The sequence below is a fragment of the Furipterus horrens genome, unplaced genomic scaffold (assembly GCF_987537825.1).
Source record: "Furipterus horrens unplaced genomic scaffold, mFurHor1.1.pri manual_scaffold_2, whole genome shotgun sequence".
Taxonomy (NCBI): Eukaryota; Metazoa; Chordata; class Mammalia; order Chiroptera; family Furipteridae; genus Furipterus; species Furipterus horrens.
The window spans coordinates 166,525,775-166,542,764 of NW_028327172.1; the positions used below are offsets into that span (position 1 = coordinate 166,525,775).

The 16,990-nt window shown below is 37.9% G+C and overlaps 2 protein-coding genes across 4 annotated transcripts in view; one reads left to right on the forward strand and one right to left on the reverse strand.

The window, feature by feature from the left end:
* The window catches only part of PAQR3 (progestin and adipoQ receptor family member 3), a 44,325-nt gene that overhangs the window by 21,475 nt on the left and 5,860 nt on the right, over positions 1-16,990 (forward strand). The window contains exons 7-8 of one of the 3 annotated variants that reach the window (XR_016509090.1): positions 327-446; positions 6,060-8,012. The gene's annotated coding sequence lies outside the window, so the exon portion shown is untranslated. Of the gene's footprint in view, positions 1-326; positions 1,404-6,059; positions 8,013-16,990 lie in introns of those variants that run through there. The other 2 variants (XR_016509091.1, XM_090266721.1) reach the window with 2 other exon arrangements.
* BMP2K (BMP2 inducible kinase) overlaps positions 5,794-16,990 on the reverse strand; it is a 115,565-nt gene continuing 104,368 nt past the window's right edge. The window contains exon 16 of the mRNA XM_090266722.1: positions 5,794-7,525. Coding sequence (XP_090122848.1) covers positions 6,090-7,525 — 1,436 coding nt within the window. The 3' untranslated portion in view covers positions 5,794-6,089. The remainder of the gene's footprint in view (positions 7,526-16,990) is intronic.

Here is a 16,990-nt window from a genome sequence, read left to right on the forward strand (position 1 = left end):
TACTAAAAAGACTGGTTTTAATTTTACCAATGTGTAAGCTATAAAAGCTCTTTACCGAAGGACTTTACATTTTTAAATTATCCATGGCTGTTTTAAATTGTTTGTAGTGATTTATAAGAGTGTAGTTAACTCATTTAAGGGACAATTATCTTTCTACATAAAGGCATTTTTAAATAGCAAGATAGTGCTTGTCTTGTTATTCAACTGAGTGCAATTTACAAGCTGCATGGCAAAATATTATTATGTAAATAAACTGGTTTACTAAATATATAAAGTGCTGCTTGTCATTCTTTATAATACATAACAGCTTCAAAATCATATTTTAGAATCAGGAATGAAGATTCGGGGACTACATGTCACACCTTAAGCCATCCCACCTGAACAAAGTAACCCATTTGAAGACTGTGATTGACTGGCATAAAGCTGTACAACTCTCCATTTGGCAGGTACCTACCTAGAGATATCCTTGGCCCTTTATTAAATGTCAAGGGGCAAAGCCTACACTTCTGGATTTCTGCCAACTGCTGAGCTGTAGATCCACATCCACCCAAAATCATCATTCCAGGTACTTCCACTCCTGGCCAAGAATGTGAAGAGTCAGCTCAGCTGTTAGACGAGAGGCAGAAGTGTATTCTATGTTCATCATCACAACAACTGTGCTTATATTGAAAAGAGGCACAGGTGCTATTGAAATTCTGTACCCTACACTTCCTGAGTACGGTAGGGAGGTAATGAGCCAAAACTGAAATTTCCTTTGAGAAAACATTTTCAGAAGGGAGAAGGAATAGCAGTAGGGGTTTCCTGTGAAACGTAAAACTGCCATCTTCAGAGGGCAGGACTGAGAGCCACTGAGGATATAGCCCTGCTCTATAAAGCTAGCATTGAAAACGCTACACAACATGGTAACCTCCATTGTGTCAAGCACCTGAAGCAAGGTGATCTTTCTAAATGTGCAACAAAACTCAAAAACTCACGCCTTCAATATGAGAATATTATCTATATCCTACATTAGATGCTGAAACTGGACTTCCTTTAAAAGCGATTAGCTTTTTAACATAAAGAGCTCTACCTGCGGCATGCACTTGTCTCTAAAGAAGTTAACTGTAACTGAATTTGAACAGTGGTACATTCCACACTATTTTTTTAATATAACTTCTCTAATTTGTGATATTTTGCTCCTTTGTACCATTTATTAAAAAGACACTAAGCTGTTATTTTTCCATATAACTTCAGATAAATATCACTACTTAAACAACAAAAAAAGTTCATTCATAACACATAAGATGACTCTTTCCACAAGTCACCAGTCTAAAGACCCCAGTTGGTGGAATACATAACATAATGGGTATTGTGACCTTGACTCCAACCTAGCCCAGCAATCTAATAAACAGGTTTTCTCTTTATCTTGCAAAAGCGTCTTTTCTGACATAATCAAGGTTTACAATATTTTATTTAACCAGATTTCAAGTTTTTTAAGTTTAAAAAATTAAACATAATACAAAAACTATGCCAGACATTCAAAAGATACTTCAAAGTCTTACGTTTTTGCTTTACCTTTATCATAAGTATCAGTAATAGTAATCCTGAACAAATTGTGCTGTTAGGTATTTTTATGGCAAAAATGCTGGGTCAAAATGGGTGTTCTTACTTGCATCTAAACTGTGAGCTCTTTTAAGAAGAGAGGTCTAATCTTTTTCAATTTCACTTCCACTAGCTGGTACATAATAGGTGTTTAATGTCTGTGGTATGAATGAAAGAACTGATGAGAAGTTTACAACCAAAATTTTTAATAAGACAAATAATGAAAAACTCCAGAGTCACTGATTATAAAGAATATGCAATTCATTTGAGATTTATTGCATTTAAAGAAAGATTATTAAAACAAGTATGATAAATACAGTAAGAAAATAACTTTAAATTTCCAACAAAACAAAGTAAATGGGGGACAGAATTCATTCATTAAGAATAAGCAATGTCAAGGCAAAAGAGTAAAATTAGTTAGTGCTTACTTAGATACAGGAAGAAAAAAAAGCAACTGGTTCTATCTCATAACAATTTCCCACCTATATCTGAATTGAAGTTACTTTAGAAAGTACGTTTTATAACAATTAGAAATATAATAGATGTAAATCAGGCTTATTAAAAGTTAAAGTTATTTGCTTAGTGGTACATAAAAGGTTTCAGAAAATTCAAGTTTAACAGAAAATGGAAGTGTAATCAAAGAAAGTGCACTTAAAGCTGTTTGCCAGCAATTAAAAAGTAGTTTATTATTACCATACTGCTTACTATTGGATGACTTGCAATCAGAAAGAGTGTAATAATAAAAACAATTCTCTTTCAAAAGTAGCACGAATTTTTAAATAAAAATAACCCCCAATGGTGACCCTTTGCATTTTCCTCTGTCTACCATATTCTTTTAGTGGCTTCTGTAAACCCTCGCCAAGAGTGGAAGTTCTTTTAGCAATGATTGTGGTTGCAATTCCATTCAAACTGTAAAAATTCACATGAACTCCCTTGAGAGATGTGACGTGTGCGTGCACGTGTGTGTTCATACATTGATCTTAATATATAAACACCAGTGTGTATAAAAGTTTTCAAATAAACTATTATTTATGTTATTCTCACAGTAAATGTGCCATCTCATTCTCACAGTAGATCTGTCAGCCCAACAGTGAACCTAAAATGGTGAATAATTTTGCTTAAAAAGAAATAAAAAGTGTACTGAACATTCTACATATATTAAATGTACCCAAACTCCTCAGGGACTAATGATATTAATACACTTGTACCTTCTATCAATGCTTATCTGACGTACCAAAACATAAAATAAACCAAGCAGAGTAGCTGAATAGCAAGAAAACTGCTCTGCCTGATGAACATCAAAGCAGAAGAGTGGGCTCACCTTAGTATTTTCCACCAGCAAAATGAGGACAATAATCTGTCGCTGTTAAACAATAAACAGGATAGAGTGAAAAGGTGCATTTATCTACAATCCCGAATAATGTCATAACTGTGCCCAAGTACACACACACACACACACGTGGGACAGGTCAGTGGAACATTTATACCATTTCCCTGATACTTTTGAATAAATATTGTAGTCAGTTAAAATTTCATGCAACCTGCAACCTTTCCTCCTCCACCTAATATACATACCAAGCAACTTTTGTGTCTTAACAGATACATTCTTCAATGCCATAAAAGCTAATCTTTAAAATTAACATTTTGCTGAAGTGACACTATTAAAATAATTAAGCAAATGGTCCACTTTTATAGATTCAAAATCAACAAGCATGATTAAAGCTGTTAGGGCAAAAATAACTTTGGCCTCAGGTTTTTGCTAGCTTCATAGTATTTTACTTCCCTTAGTGATGTTCAAGTATTACAGGTTTAGAGTTATAACTATTTAACATGCTAAAGCAGCACAGAGGACACTTGATTAATAGGGAAATAATTTCTATTCACCTCTCCTTCCTCAAACAAGAATTGGACCATCCCATTATAGAGCCAAACTTCTACTGAGCACTGTTAAAACTTTTCACATGCCTTGGGATCTTTAGTCTCATAATTCTTGTAAGGGGATGACCTGGGCATCAGCTGTGTGGGGTCACTACATCCTAACAGTAGTGGGAGGTGACTGAACACGGAAAGCAATCCTAATCCCTGCACTGCTTGGGAAAATGCTTCCACTTCAACACACAGGAATCTCCCCATTTCTACCCCACTGGGTCCCCTACTGAATCCTAAGAGATTCCTCTGAGCTATAATCTGAAAAGAAGGAAGTCACTGGGCTATGATATAAGAAACATAAGAATGTAAATATTTTTTTAAATGTCAAAGCGGTTACCTTAGAATCTGTCCGACATTATAAGCCAAAGTGTCTATGTCAGTGTCTAAGTCATTAAAAAATATTCAGTGTATTGATGAAAAGCAAATGTAAGCAAGGCCTGGTATCAGAGTCTAGGTATTTCATGTTTACATCCTATGGAGACCACACTAATTCATCCACTACCCCTTCTAAATTACAAAATTCATGAGGTCTAGCAGAGACCAAGGCCAAGGACTAAAATAGTCAAAGAAACATACTGTGCACATCAACCAACAGATTATGGTTAAGAAAAAAAAATGTCTTCTGTTTGATACAAACCTACTGTAGTTCATGAATTTACTATATGTAACCATCAACTCTTCACTTTTAAAAGGAAGTATCCCTTGAATCTACTTTGTAAAGATTTTTAAAAGATCTACTTAATAGCATTTGCATTAGCAGTATTAATCAACCTGAGAATCAGAAAAACAAAGCAAAAACGTGCAAACATACAATCTGCCTTTGGCACAGGACAAGTAATCGGTGCAGCTGGGCTCTGATAGTACAACTCTTAAGCAGTAATGCGATGCCTGGGCTGCCTCTGCTGACTGACCCACATATTGCTTCCCTGTTTGTCCACACATTTGTTTTCTGTTTTAAAATAGAAAGAGAAGCAATAAAAAATGAATATATAGTATAGTTACATATACCTTGCTTCTTTCCAAGTTTAGAACTGTGAAAACAAGCAAATAGCTCATCCCAATTGGGACACTATAATTAAGAGATTCTATCAATAATTCAATAACTCACAAAATATACTTTAATTGGGTTCAAAGAGAATTAATTTAAAATATAGCAATGAAGGGGAGAGTGCCATTAATAAGAGTTTCTACCCTTTTTGTAAATACCTTTAACAATTCTAGAAACTTCTAAAATGTTAATTTGATAGGGAAGGACAGTTAATTATAACAAAATATTTGAAGACAAGAAGCACAGATACTATATTCACATTAATTCATATATGTAATTTCTATCTTATTAGACAATTACTAAAAAAAAAACAAAAACTCAAGTTTCTAATTAGGATTTGTGGTGTTAAAAAAAGAAAGGCAATTTGGTAACTGGGTTCTTTTCACTAAAGACACAATCAACTAGCAGAGTTAAGACACTAGTCCCTCATCATCTAATACAGCCATTTTGAGATTTCGCTTATCAGTGCCGAGGTACTTGCACAGGACCTAGAAGTCCTGCATATAAGGCTTGTGGCTTTCACTGCTCTGTGCACTTCATTAAAACTATTCCACCCTCCAAACCTAACTAAAACATTGTAGCTCCTGACTTCGGGAATATTTGGTGAAGGTGGTAATTTAATAAAGTACATTATGAAATGCAACATGATGTTACATTGTAAACGTCTTAAAAACTCAGGGTTTCAGCTACATATTTTTTTTCCCTGAAATAAAAGTTCTATATAACTCTTGTCCTCACTTCTAGTTTTCCAATAGTCTATTAGGGGCATGATAATACAAGTTTTGAGGAAGAAGTCATTCAAAAGCTGAATGTTAAATGTTCCTCAAGTATTGTTTTATTCTCTCTTCTGTATCATTTTTTAATTTTGCACACATCAGACAAATATCTCTCAAGTTTTTATTCTAGGCTTCTGTGTAGATATTCCATATTAATGGCACTTGTTTTTAAAAATCAAAAGTTTTAGGCACAATAGTTACTTCTGGCTCTGCTTTGTGGAGAAAGGTAATAAGACTAAAATCTCTGAATTCTCCAGATTATAACTTTGATTCTTTGAGAATAAAATTGTTTTACTGTGTGGAAATTAGAAGAGAGCTTTAAAATGTCCACAAGTGCAACCTGCATTTGTACAGATAACCATAGCTTTAATGCTGGATTCTGGAACGAGCCTAGGGTATGCACATAAAAGTGACATTCTGGTATAAAAATAACTTGGATTTCATCATTGAAATCTTCTTCAATGGCTGAAAAACTGGAAACAAGCCTCCTGCTTTCCCTGGATTTCTGTGCTGTCATCCAGTCAGTAGCTGAAACCCTAGGTCCAAGCTTCCAGCTCAGCTCCCCCTTTCCCTGCATGGAAGAGACACCAAGTCACCACCCTGTGGAGATACTTCCCTTTTCTATTTGGTTTATTTAAAAATCACCTATTCTGATTGACCTGTAAGAATGAATGATATAAAGGGCTATACAAATTCATAAAACTATTCATACTTTTTTGAAACAGGGGTTAACACCAAGAGTCCCTCAGAAGCATTTACTGTTTAGAAGGAAATGGAGCAGCACCAAATGGGTCTAATTCGACCGACTGGGACTGTTGGGACTGAGGTGAAGTAATGCTTTGCACCACGAGTTCTGTAAAGGGGACGGCACCAAAATCATCCATTTTCAACCCATCTGCACTATGGAATGACCCATGGAGTGAACTGGGTCTTGGCCGCCCAGGCAGCACAGGATTGTGGTCAGCGCGGAGGTCACTCAGGCCCTGATGAGGAGGGTGCCAGGGCAGGTCTGGGGGATGGAAGGGCTTGGCCCCGAAGGGGTCCAACAGACTCTCCTCAGGAGGCAGAACAGTCCCTCTGTCCTTGCCATCAGTCAGCGTAACACTGATGTTCTCCTTGGAGTCTGAGATGGTTAAAAATTCATTGCTGCTTTGCGAGTCTCGGCGGCCCACCTTTTTGTGCCTGCGGGCCCTCTCTGGAGTGCGGTAGGTAGGCTTCATGGTCTTCTTCGTGCTGGTCGGCGTGCCGTGGTGCCGCTTCCCGTTACTTTTGGACAAATCCTGTTTTGTGCGCCTTTGGCGAGAAGACAGTTTCTGTAAGCTACGCTGTTTAACTTTCTGCTGCTGGCTCCCAGTTATTTCCTCAAAGGGCACAAGCCCAAAAAGGTCTTCGTGGATGTCACTTTTACTTGTGGATGTGGGAAAGGGCTGAAACGGAGTGGAGCCAAATATATCGATACTTTTGGGACAGCCAGGGAGAGTCTGTGCTTCAGGCCCCAAGGCAGGGCTCTCTTGTATGCTCACCTTCTTGCTAAAGGGAGCCTTCGTGAATACATCCAATTCCTCCTGCTCTAGTCCCACACTAGGAAAGTAGGTCTGTTGAGAGAGGTTCTTTTCATTCTGTCCCTGCTGGGGCTGTTGCGTACGCGCTGCAAAGAAGGGGACAGCACCAAACACATCAAACTCCTGTGTGGGAGTGTGCACTCCAACATCACAGGGTAACTGGGCTGGGCTCAGTGCTACATTAGGATCCTGGATTGGTCCACTGCTAGAGCTGTCTCTGTAGGCAGGGCTCCCGTCACTGTGCTTTGCTTTGGCGTGTTCATAATCAGAATCAGAGCTATGCTTCTCTTCCTCTTCCTCATCTTCAGAGTCCATGAGGAGGGGCCTATGACCCAGATTTTCTGGTTCAGTATCATCATCATTGAAATCTGCTTGTTCTCCCTGAAGAACTTCTTCATCCTCTTGCTCTTCGTCTTCACTGCTCTTTGGAGAAGGGGGATCTGACTCAAAATCACTTTCAGATTCGTCATTTCCCTTCTGCGCTTGACCCTGTACTGATGAGTTCTCTGAGATTTTCTTTCCAGCTCGGTGGTCTTTAGATACTGGACTTGTGTTTCTATTCTTGATAGGGTTTACAGAGCTGTTTTCTTGATTCATGGATGAATGTTCAGTTTTCTTTTCAGGAGAACCTGCAGGTTCAAAGAAAAATTATTATAGCATTCTCAATGCTGTCAAAGACCATTTGCACTAACAATATTTACTAACACAAAGCATTTCAAAGCCCTCATACCAGTTCCATTATAGAAAAGAAATAATGTCAGTTCTGTCATTAGGCTCACTTAAGGAATTCCACTTGTTCTCAACTAGATGATCAGGTCCTTTTAGTGCAGCCAGACTTACTTGTCTCTGTTCCTCTCTTACCACCTACTCGTCATTGGCCTTCATCCACAGCTACGTTTTATTCATAATACCCAGATTAGAACTCTGAATATACTACACAAGCAAATTTTCTCCTCCCACCTTCAAAATAAGATTATTCAGATAGCTGCCCCTGCAATTATCTGCTTATATTTCAACTCTATTATAAAGTTTTCCCAGAGATGAATAAGCATAACTAGCTTGTCTGCTTAATTGTATATTTCACTGTAATTTTCTTAATTGGCACGCTAAGCTTTTTTTTTTCCTTGTCAACTAGTACCTTATGAGTTGTGTTAACATGAAATGCATCCCTATAGCCTGACCAAAGCTAAGGACCAGACACTGAACTGAAACTACCAGGGGCATCTGCCTTCTCTAGATGATACATCTTTAACTATAATTTCTATACTAGTAGACATTACATTAAAAGCATATGCTACTATATGATTGATAATAAATTTGCATCAGAGTGCTTTACAATTTCATTGTATGGTATATACTACAGTGTATTAGTTTACATGAAAATACACTGCACTCCCAATACATTGGGGTAGGGAATTGATTTTCCAGAGGAAGGGATCAAATTGAATTGATCCAACTACATATCCTATCCATTCACCCTTTCCCCTCCTTTGACTAAGATCACATATTTTCAAAACAATTAGCTGGGGTTGGAATTATAGAGTGCAGTCATGAAAACTGATTAGCTTACAGTGGAAGTATTATTACTTTCCCTCTAGTAACATGGTGCTCCCCTGTAGCATATGACACTTTGAGTTACTTCCTTTTCTCTCAAAGTCAGCTCTGTTGTCTTCCCACCTCTCTGAATATTCTTTCTTGGTCATTATTTGTAGACTCCTCCTTCACTAGCATCTCCTTAAACATGCATGTTCCCCAGTGTGCTATCCATGGTTGTCCTTCTCCCTCTGCGTGTCTTCCCTGGATCTTAACTAATGGATGTTGTCACATAAACTATAATGACTGGGTCTCTAACACCATGAATACTTATCATTAATATGTATCCTACCATTACTTCAAACTCAATAATGTCAAAAGAAATCATCTTTTCTCCTAAAATGGGCTCCTCACCAATTCCTTCTGAGTTCCCAAGGAACAATACTTCCTTCTACCTTGTTCTACAAAACAGCAGAAAGTCATTTCTGCTGGAAGTCACTTTCCCTCTTCCCACCAAATAGTGGTTTTAAAATCTCTTGAATCTGTTCCCTTCTCTCCTCCTGCCAGTTATTTCATTCCCTCCTTCTGTCTGGTCCATCAGCTCTTTAGCTTCAAAATTTGCCCATCTGCCTCTAGTCCCATATCCCTCAAACTGCTCCTCTACCCTGTCACCAGAAAGCCTTTTCTGAAACTCTCATCATGTGGCTACTGCTTAACATCTGTCGGTGGCTCTCTCAAGTCCCCACCCTTCGCTCACACAAGATGCCCTTCTCAGTCTGGATCTGTCCTGTCCCACCTTTGGCCTTGGACCCTGACGTCTCCCGTGAGTTTTCTTCTTTACAGCCACACCTGAACTCTCCCTACTCAGACTCGGGAACTGAGTAGATTTGGATAACATGGATTTTTTGTTTCTTAGCTATCTAGCTATCCAACCTCTTAAAAGTTTGCTATCAGAAACTGAGGCACCCTGTTTTAATATCTACCATTTAATACCATACCTGTCTGAATGTCCTTCTAGCATTCCCACTCCCACCTGACTTGCCTAGTAGATGTGGCTGTTTCAGTACCCAGCCTCGTCACAGCCCTTTGGAGGCACCCCTTGAAAAACACCTTTATTTGGTGCTTCTGATGAATCTAGTACAAGCCTTAATTGTAGCACCTATTGAACTGTATTACAATTATTTGTCTACTTGCCTTTTTTCCTACTTAATTATGAGCTCTTAGACACAGGCCTATTTGTCACTTACCTCATGTGCCCTTCACTTCTATCCTAGCATTATGCTGAATCAGTATTTGTTGAATGAAACAATAAGTGACTACTCTGAGCTCACAGCCATAGACACATACATAGTCAATATATTTAGAATAAAGTTACCTAGAAAAATAAACGCTTTACATTTGGAGATGTTTTCAGCTCAGAATTCAGTTACATTTTTTTATTCAACAAAAACACTTTAGAGGGTACATTATTGCATGCTATATACACTGATGATACGGTCATGTAAACTCCAGCTGACAATCGAGTATGCAGAGAGTCCAAGGGCACATGAACTGTGACTGGTGCCCTGAAAGAACGGAGCAGCGGTGCGAGTCCTGGGGCAGGGAAGGCATCGGCGAGGGTTCCCTGAGGAGACGACTGAACAGTGACCAAGACAGGCAGGCAGCTGCTCCCGGTAAAAGCCACAGCATGTGTGAAGCCCAGCTCAAGAAAGAGGTTGGCATAGGTGAGGCGCTGAGAGCACAGTGAGGACGAGATGAGGTAGGAGGAGGGGAAAGGACCGAACCCTGAGGGTCCCTTTAATGGCCGTGATAAGGAGTTCAGATTTTGTTCTAAATTGTATAGTGCAAAGCCATTACAAGGCTCTATTTAAAATGAGTGTCGTGATCAGAGTGACATTTCAAAAGATAACCGATTAAGGAGAGAGTGCAAAGTGGGGAAGGCAGGGAAGAGGAAATTGTGGTAATTCAAGTGAAAGAGGATGGCGGCCAGGATGTTGGTGGCAGCAGCAGGGTAAAAAAAGTGGAAGGATAAGAGATTGTAGAGGAAAACTCTGGATGACTGGTAGTGCCATTAACAGAAAAGAGTGAATAAAGAATAAGCTGAGAGTAGAGGACATGATCAGGAACTGGTTTTGGACACAAAGCCTGTGGCATCTGTGAGACACTGAAGTGCGAGCAGGTATCTGAGGCTTGGGCATGATGATTGGCTTTTAGCTGGGGAAAGCAGACTTGGGAGTCACTGCCATGCAGAGGGTGCACAGAGAGTCACAGTTCTGCAGGACATCACCTAGGAAGAGAGTACAGAAGAGGAAAAGGGGAGGGAGTGAACACTGAGCCCTCAGGTGTCAAACATTTACAAGTCAGCAGAGGAACCTGCAAGGCCAACTGGAAAGCGCCAGAGAAGGCCAAATGCAGGTGAGTGCAATGTTACAGAGGCCACGAGGGAGTGTCCAGGGGAGGGAACAAACAGCTGAGCTGGCTGCCGCAAAGAGCCCCGATGAACTGAGGGGAAATCAGCCACAGGCTCAGGCCAGCTCTGCAGTCTGTTGGCAATACTGATGTGAGGAGGAGGCAGGAAACCTAGCGGGGCTGCGTGAGAGGAGAGAAGACATGGGCAGTGCCATCGGGTTGTGCTTAAACACAAGTATAAGTTTCATTATTCACCTGCCCAGTTCCCTGGAACCAGGCAGGAGCTATTGGCCATTTCTTGACATATTTAAAATAGGCTTATCTTAAATCCTAACAGATTAAACCCAAATCAAATGCAGATTCTCCAGTTTGACTTCTCCGTACAGCATATTTTGATGAAAAACAAAGATTACTTTTAGATTAGCCAGGGAATTTATTTTCATGAATTTTTATTAAAAACAAAAGATGTAACGGCAGAAGCATGCAATCATCCCTCACTTTGGGATTTTCCTCTACAGTGCTTTACAACATATTACCTCCTCAAGCTACTTACCCGCCCACAGAGAGCCACAATGTGCACCCCGCACGCCTGCTCAGGCACACCTTCAGGAACAGTCCAATAATGTTTCCCAATCTGTATCCTGCAGAACACTACTGCCTTAACAAGAACCATACAGTCCTATGGTCTCAAGCAACAAAGTTTATAAAATGCTACACTATATAATGTGCCTCCACCCCTACTCACCTAGAAAATGCTTATTATATTAAAGGGGCCGTCAAGTCCTACAGAGAAAAGTTCGTTTAATTTTATGAAACCTAATTTCCCAAATCTACTTCACTACTCTTTCATTTACATGTAATTCCTATTAACCTTTATAAACAATTTTGCCAAAGCACTTTGGGAAATGCTGCCTTACAACTACTCTGGGAAAATTTCCATTTCTAGAGCCGAATTTTGTTCCTAAAGGTCTTCTGGAACATTTAACATAGGATAAAATCCTTCCACTGACCTTCTTTTTTGTTACTCTTATATTTTAATCCCAGTCTTCTAAGTTAATGGTTTCCTTTACCTAATTGGCCAACACTGCTTTCCGAACACATTTGTCACCTGCTTCTCATTCTGTCTGCCCTTTGTCAGCTTCTTGAAGTTGTATTAATAGAGATATACATTTCTTGGTTGTAAAGTGCCGTATGGAACTATATTTTAATTGTCAGTGTGGATATAAATTTGTGGAATTTTTTTCATTGTTAGTTCATCATTACAGGTAGCAATAATAGTCCATTATTATTCCGACAGAAACATGATAAAACATTTAACTACCTACAGAACCTCTAGCTTGTTTCTAGTCTTTCAGCATTGTAAATAGAGCAATGAACATGCACTTTTTCCTTGAGGGGGAAAATAATAAAACTCCCCCTTTTAAATATCAATTTAACTTTATCAATTTACTGTTACTCCCCCTTATGCATTATTAATACACAGCTAATAAAGTTAACCCAGTGACAATCTCTGGATAAGATCACAGCCAAATGCTCTCTGTTCCTTCATACATAATGAGGGAATATATAAATATACATTTTCATGCTATGTGCTAACAATGCAACAGTTTCTACTACATAAGATTGTTGTGAAGAAAGCACTTAAAAGTAGTGCCTGACACTTGATAGGCACTCGATAAAGTTAATTATCATCATTTCCAGGAGAAGGCCAAACTCAGTTATCTCCTTCATTATACTCCAACTGCCTACCAGCTTTTCTGCATTCAATAGTTGAAGGTGAATCTAAACGAGAGGAAGATGGGAAGAGGGAGAGAGGAGGGTGAAATTCTACGGGCAAACTCAAGGGTAGTTCAGGTCACTATGTTGCACAACTGAAACTAAAATAATATGTCAACTGTAACTGAAAAAAATTTTAAATATATTTAAAAATACACAGAGAGAGAGAGAGAGAGAAAGAGAGAGAGAGAAAAAGAGCAGCTCAGGTCCACTTTAGAATTGGCCGGAAATAAATAGGCAAGCAAACGTATATCCACATACCACAAGGGTTCTGGATCCTGGAAACTATATCTCTGATTTTTAAATAGCTAGAGCTGAGAGCACGATGTAAGAAATTGAAAAGGACTGCTTTCAAAAAGAACACGAAAAGACACACGCAATGACCTATGCCATCTTCACAGGAGCAGGTTACATCCCTGAAAAATATGGGCGAGTAGGGAAATTTTCTGTTTGTACAGACAGACTAGTTTGATTTCTTTTGTTGCCTCCTCTTCATAAAACAAAAGCAAGCAATCAAAAATATTTACCCAAATTCCTTTTTTTCTCTCACATTCTTACAACCTACCCTGACACTGTAAATGTTTCTCTGTCTCTCCACCTTTCCTCTCCTCCATAAGCTGATGTGGAGTCAAGGGCACCAGGGAGCCCTTCGGACAGCGTTCTAAGAGCAACTTAGTATTAAAGCCCCATTAAGCACAACTGGCATGTGATCTGCTCTCTACGGTACCTCCTGCTAGGAAAGGTTAAGTTCCACGCTACATGTTACAACATCCTCCATAAGGTTTCACTTTCTGTTGTAACAGTTATCTACTTATCTACTTCATTGTCTTCTCTTCACCGTAAAACTATAGAAGAATTGAGAAAAAATGGAATTATACAAAAATAAAAATCATATCAATATATTTAAGGATTTTAGTCCTATCCTATAGGCACAAAAGACAGTAAAATTAGTATTACAAGTTATAAGGTTGGTAACAAACTATACAATGTACAATACTTTAAAATGTGACTTCAAAGCTAAGAGTGCCATCAACTTTTATAATTTATTTCTTTGGCTGAACATATTCCTGTTAAAAACAAAATAACAAACCAAAAAACCCTCAGCTATTCATACCATTTGCTCCTGGTGCCAAATTGCTTCTTCCGAGTTATGATTTACTCTGCAACTTAAATCAGAATTATTGCACTGCTTAATTCCCCAAAAGTATTACCTAAATACTGCCTTATATTTCAATATATCCTAATTCCTAATAATCCCAATATTTACTGAGATTTGAATTACTAACCTAAAAATGGATATTTTTCAAGTAAGTGGAAGGGGACTTACAATATGTGGAATGAGCACTAAAAACACATACTTAAAACATAAACAAATATCTAGAATGTGCCCAGGATCACACCTCAGTTACATCTTTCCTGGATTGATTTTGTGAAACATTGTAAAATGTCATATATTGACTAATTCTTATTTTTGACTCTTTACGAAGGGCTTCCTTACACTAAATACAGTAGAATGATAGTTTGATGGCTTCTAGTCCGTAGATTCTTTATTTCCTTTTTGTGCCTTAAAACTAAAAATTGCAAAAAATTCAGCTTTTTGACTAATTCTCTTCTGAATTTGGCTCTGAGTGCTGGAAACAGCCAAAATCCAGTCAGAGCCTAATCCTGAGAAGAAGGTGAATGACTGACACAGACAATGTAGATTGGGGTAAATTATTACGATTAGCAATGCTGGATTATGATGTCCTAAATTCTCTCTTGTGTAGCATGTGGACTGTTTCTCAGGGAAATTCCAAGTCTTGAAAAAAAAATTAGAGCAATAGAAGTCACTAAAGTGAATGTCAAGAGAACTAGTACTTATTCTCACTGCTTTCTGATTTAATTACCTCATATATAGACTTTCAAGATAGCGGTTCAAAGCTAACTGAAGTAGTGTGTCAATTATTCTGACTGTCAGTAAAATAACAAGCATTTGCTAAGTAAGTGAAGTACTATATTAGTCATTTGACAACAGTCTGTGCAAAATATGTATAGCATTCTTCTCCTCCTTCACCAGCAGAGGAGACTGAATGTAAGTGTCCTCTGACGACCTGCTGTCATCTGTAATCATGTGTTACTAGTTCTGTATCTGCCTCAGAGATGTGCAGCGGAGATTAAAGGGAGTAAACTGCCTACCTGTACCCTGCTGTCACCAGTGCTAGCACGTTGCAGGTACTCATTAAAGGGCTATATTATGGTTATTGCTAATGTTTCATACCATCATTTCATGATTACTTATGTAGTACCTACGATATACTTCCATATACCTCAAATGGTACCGAGAAATGAATCAAGAGAGGATAGTCACTAATATTGTCAACTGCACAAATGCAGTGCCGAGGATTTCTCACACTTGTCTCATCTTCAAAACTGTTCCCCTTGCTTTCTCCACTGTCACGGCTTCTACCACTGTTACCAACCAATGCTTGTTTCTCTGCTTTCTCTTCTCTTTCCATTTCTTTCTATTGGTGACCTTACTCCTGTTGCTTAGCTTCAACTATATCTTGAAAGGGAAAAAACGAGAATGAATTTTTAGAGATGTAGTCCAATTTCTTTTGATACATAAAGAAACTGAAAGTAGGAAAAATGACTTGCCCAAGTTTAAGGCCAGCCATCAAGGCCTAAGTAACTTCTCTGCTGATGTCACTAGCTTAAGACTCTCATCTGTAATTCTACAATTAAACTACCAGTAGAATATCATCACCAGCAAACATTCAATACAGCATACCTTCAACCACCTACAAAATAAAACCACAGACTTGTCTTAACTTCTTTGTAAAAGCCATGCCTATAAAGTAAAAAAAAAAAAAAAACCACTTAGAATGGGCATTGTTTTGTTTTTATTTCAACAAACAGTGTTTTGTTCAACTGTACAATACCTTGTATTGATTATTTTATAGGGTTAAGTTCTAGAGATAATAGATTTATTCAAAAATGAAAAAAATACTCAACTTTACAAAATCCATGGAAAACATCCAAATAACCTCAGTTACTTCATCTGTAAAATAAGGAAAATATGGAACTTACCTAATGAAGCTAAACATTAATAATATTATTCCTATTTATTGAAAGCTCATTAAATATTAGTGTGTGAGAGAGAAAGATATTAGGTTACCAAAGTGTGCTTTGATAATGAGGTTATTCTTTGAAGTGTCATATAGCATACAAAGTTGAATAAGACAATTCCTGCCTTCAGGAAGCTTAGCATTGACTTTAACAGTTGTGAAACCCACTAATCCTGATTTCTAGTGATCTGGGAGATGGCTGACCAATGTAAAAAACAACTGGCAGGTTCTGAAAAACAAGCTTCTCTAACTAATAGAAGAACATAAATCTGCCAAATCAATAATAAGATCATAAATTCATCTATTCCATGCATGAGTTTTGAAAAAAAAGAAAAAAAGACTAGATGTTAAAGTTATAGTCTAACACAATCTAAAAGAAGATTCCAAACTCAAAAGCTAAAATTTATAGTCAATTTTCATAGATTTTCATATAAATACTTCATGAAAAGAATGAGATCCTTGCTAATGCCACTGTTTTAAATATTGCACATGATGTATTTTTAAATCACATAAATGAACCTTCATCAACTATATCAAAAAATTAAACATGGTCAGAAAATGTAAAAAAAAACAAATGTGGAGAGGAATGTTTTTGCATCATCCTATTCATATTACCCCTCTTCTCATCAGGTTCACATCTTTTAGAGGACAGTTCATTTAGTTATAAAACAGGTGGTACCATTTCAATCATATAAGAAGCTTCCAGTTTCAGGGAAATTTTGTTTTGATGTTCTTTTCTTTGCTATCAGATTATAGAAGATAAATGGCCTGAAACTGCTGTTATAACTACATGCCTTCTGTTCTCTCATCATTTATGAATGAAGGGAGGGGCTGAGGCTGTAAGACTTTAAAGCTCACTTCGAATTGGTAGCATACTGCCTGCCATCCTTTTCCTGCAATCTATCATGGCAGGCCCGAGGATTAGAGGATTAGGAGAAGGTTTTATCAAAATCTGCACTATTTCTCCAAAGACAGCAGAGTGACAAGGCAGAGTATAAGAAGATGTAAACAGTATCGCCCAGCCAGATTAAACGTGCTGTTAAACTGACATTTCTAATATGTTAGTCATATCATTGTAAATTTTTATTTAAAACAGGCTACTTAATACTTTTGTTTTGCAGTACAGAGTTCAGAATTAGAGCTGAATTCCTACTTACACATTAACCTTAAGCAAGTCATTGATTCTTGCTGAGCCTCAGTTTACACTTTATGTCTACAATAGAATTCAATAAATGACAACCAATGTAGTTAACATCCTGGAAGAGAAAAATT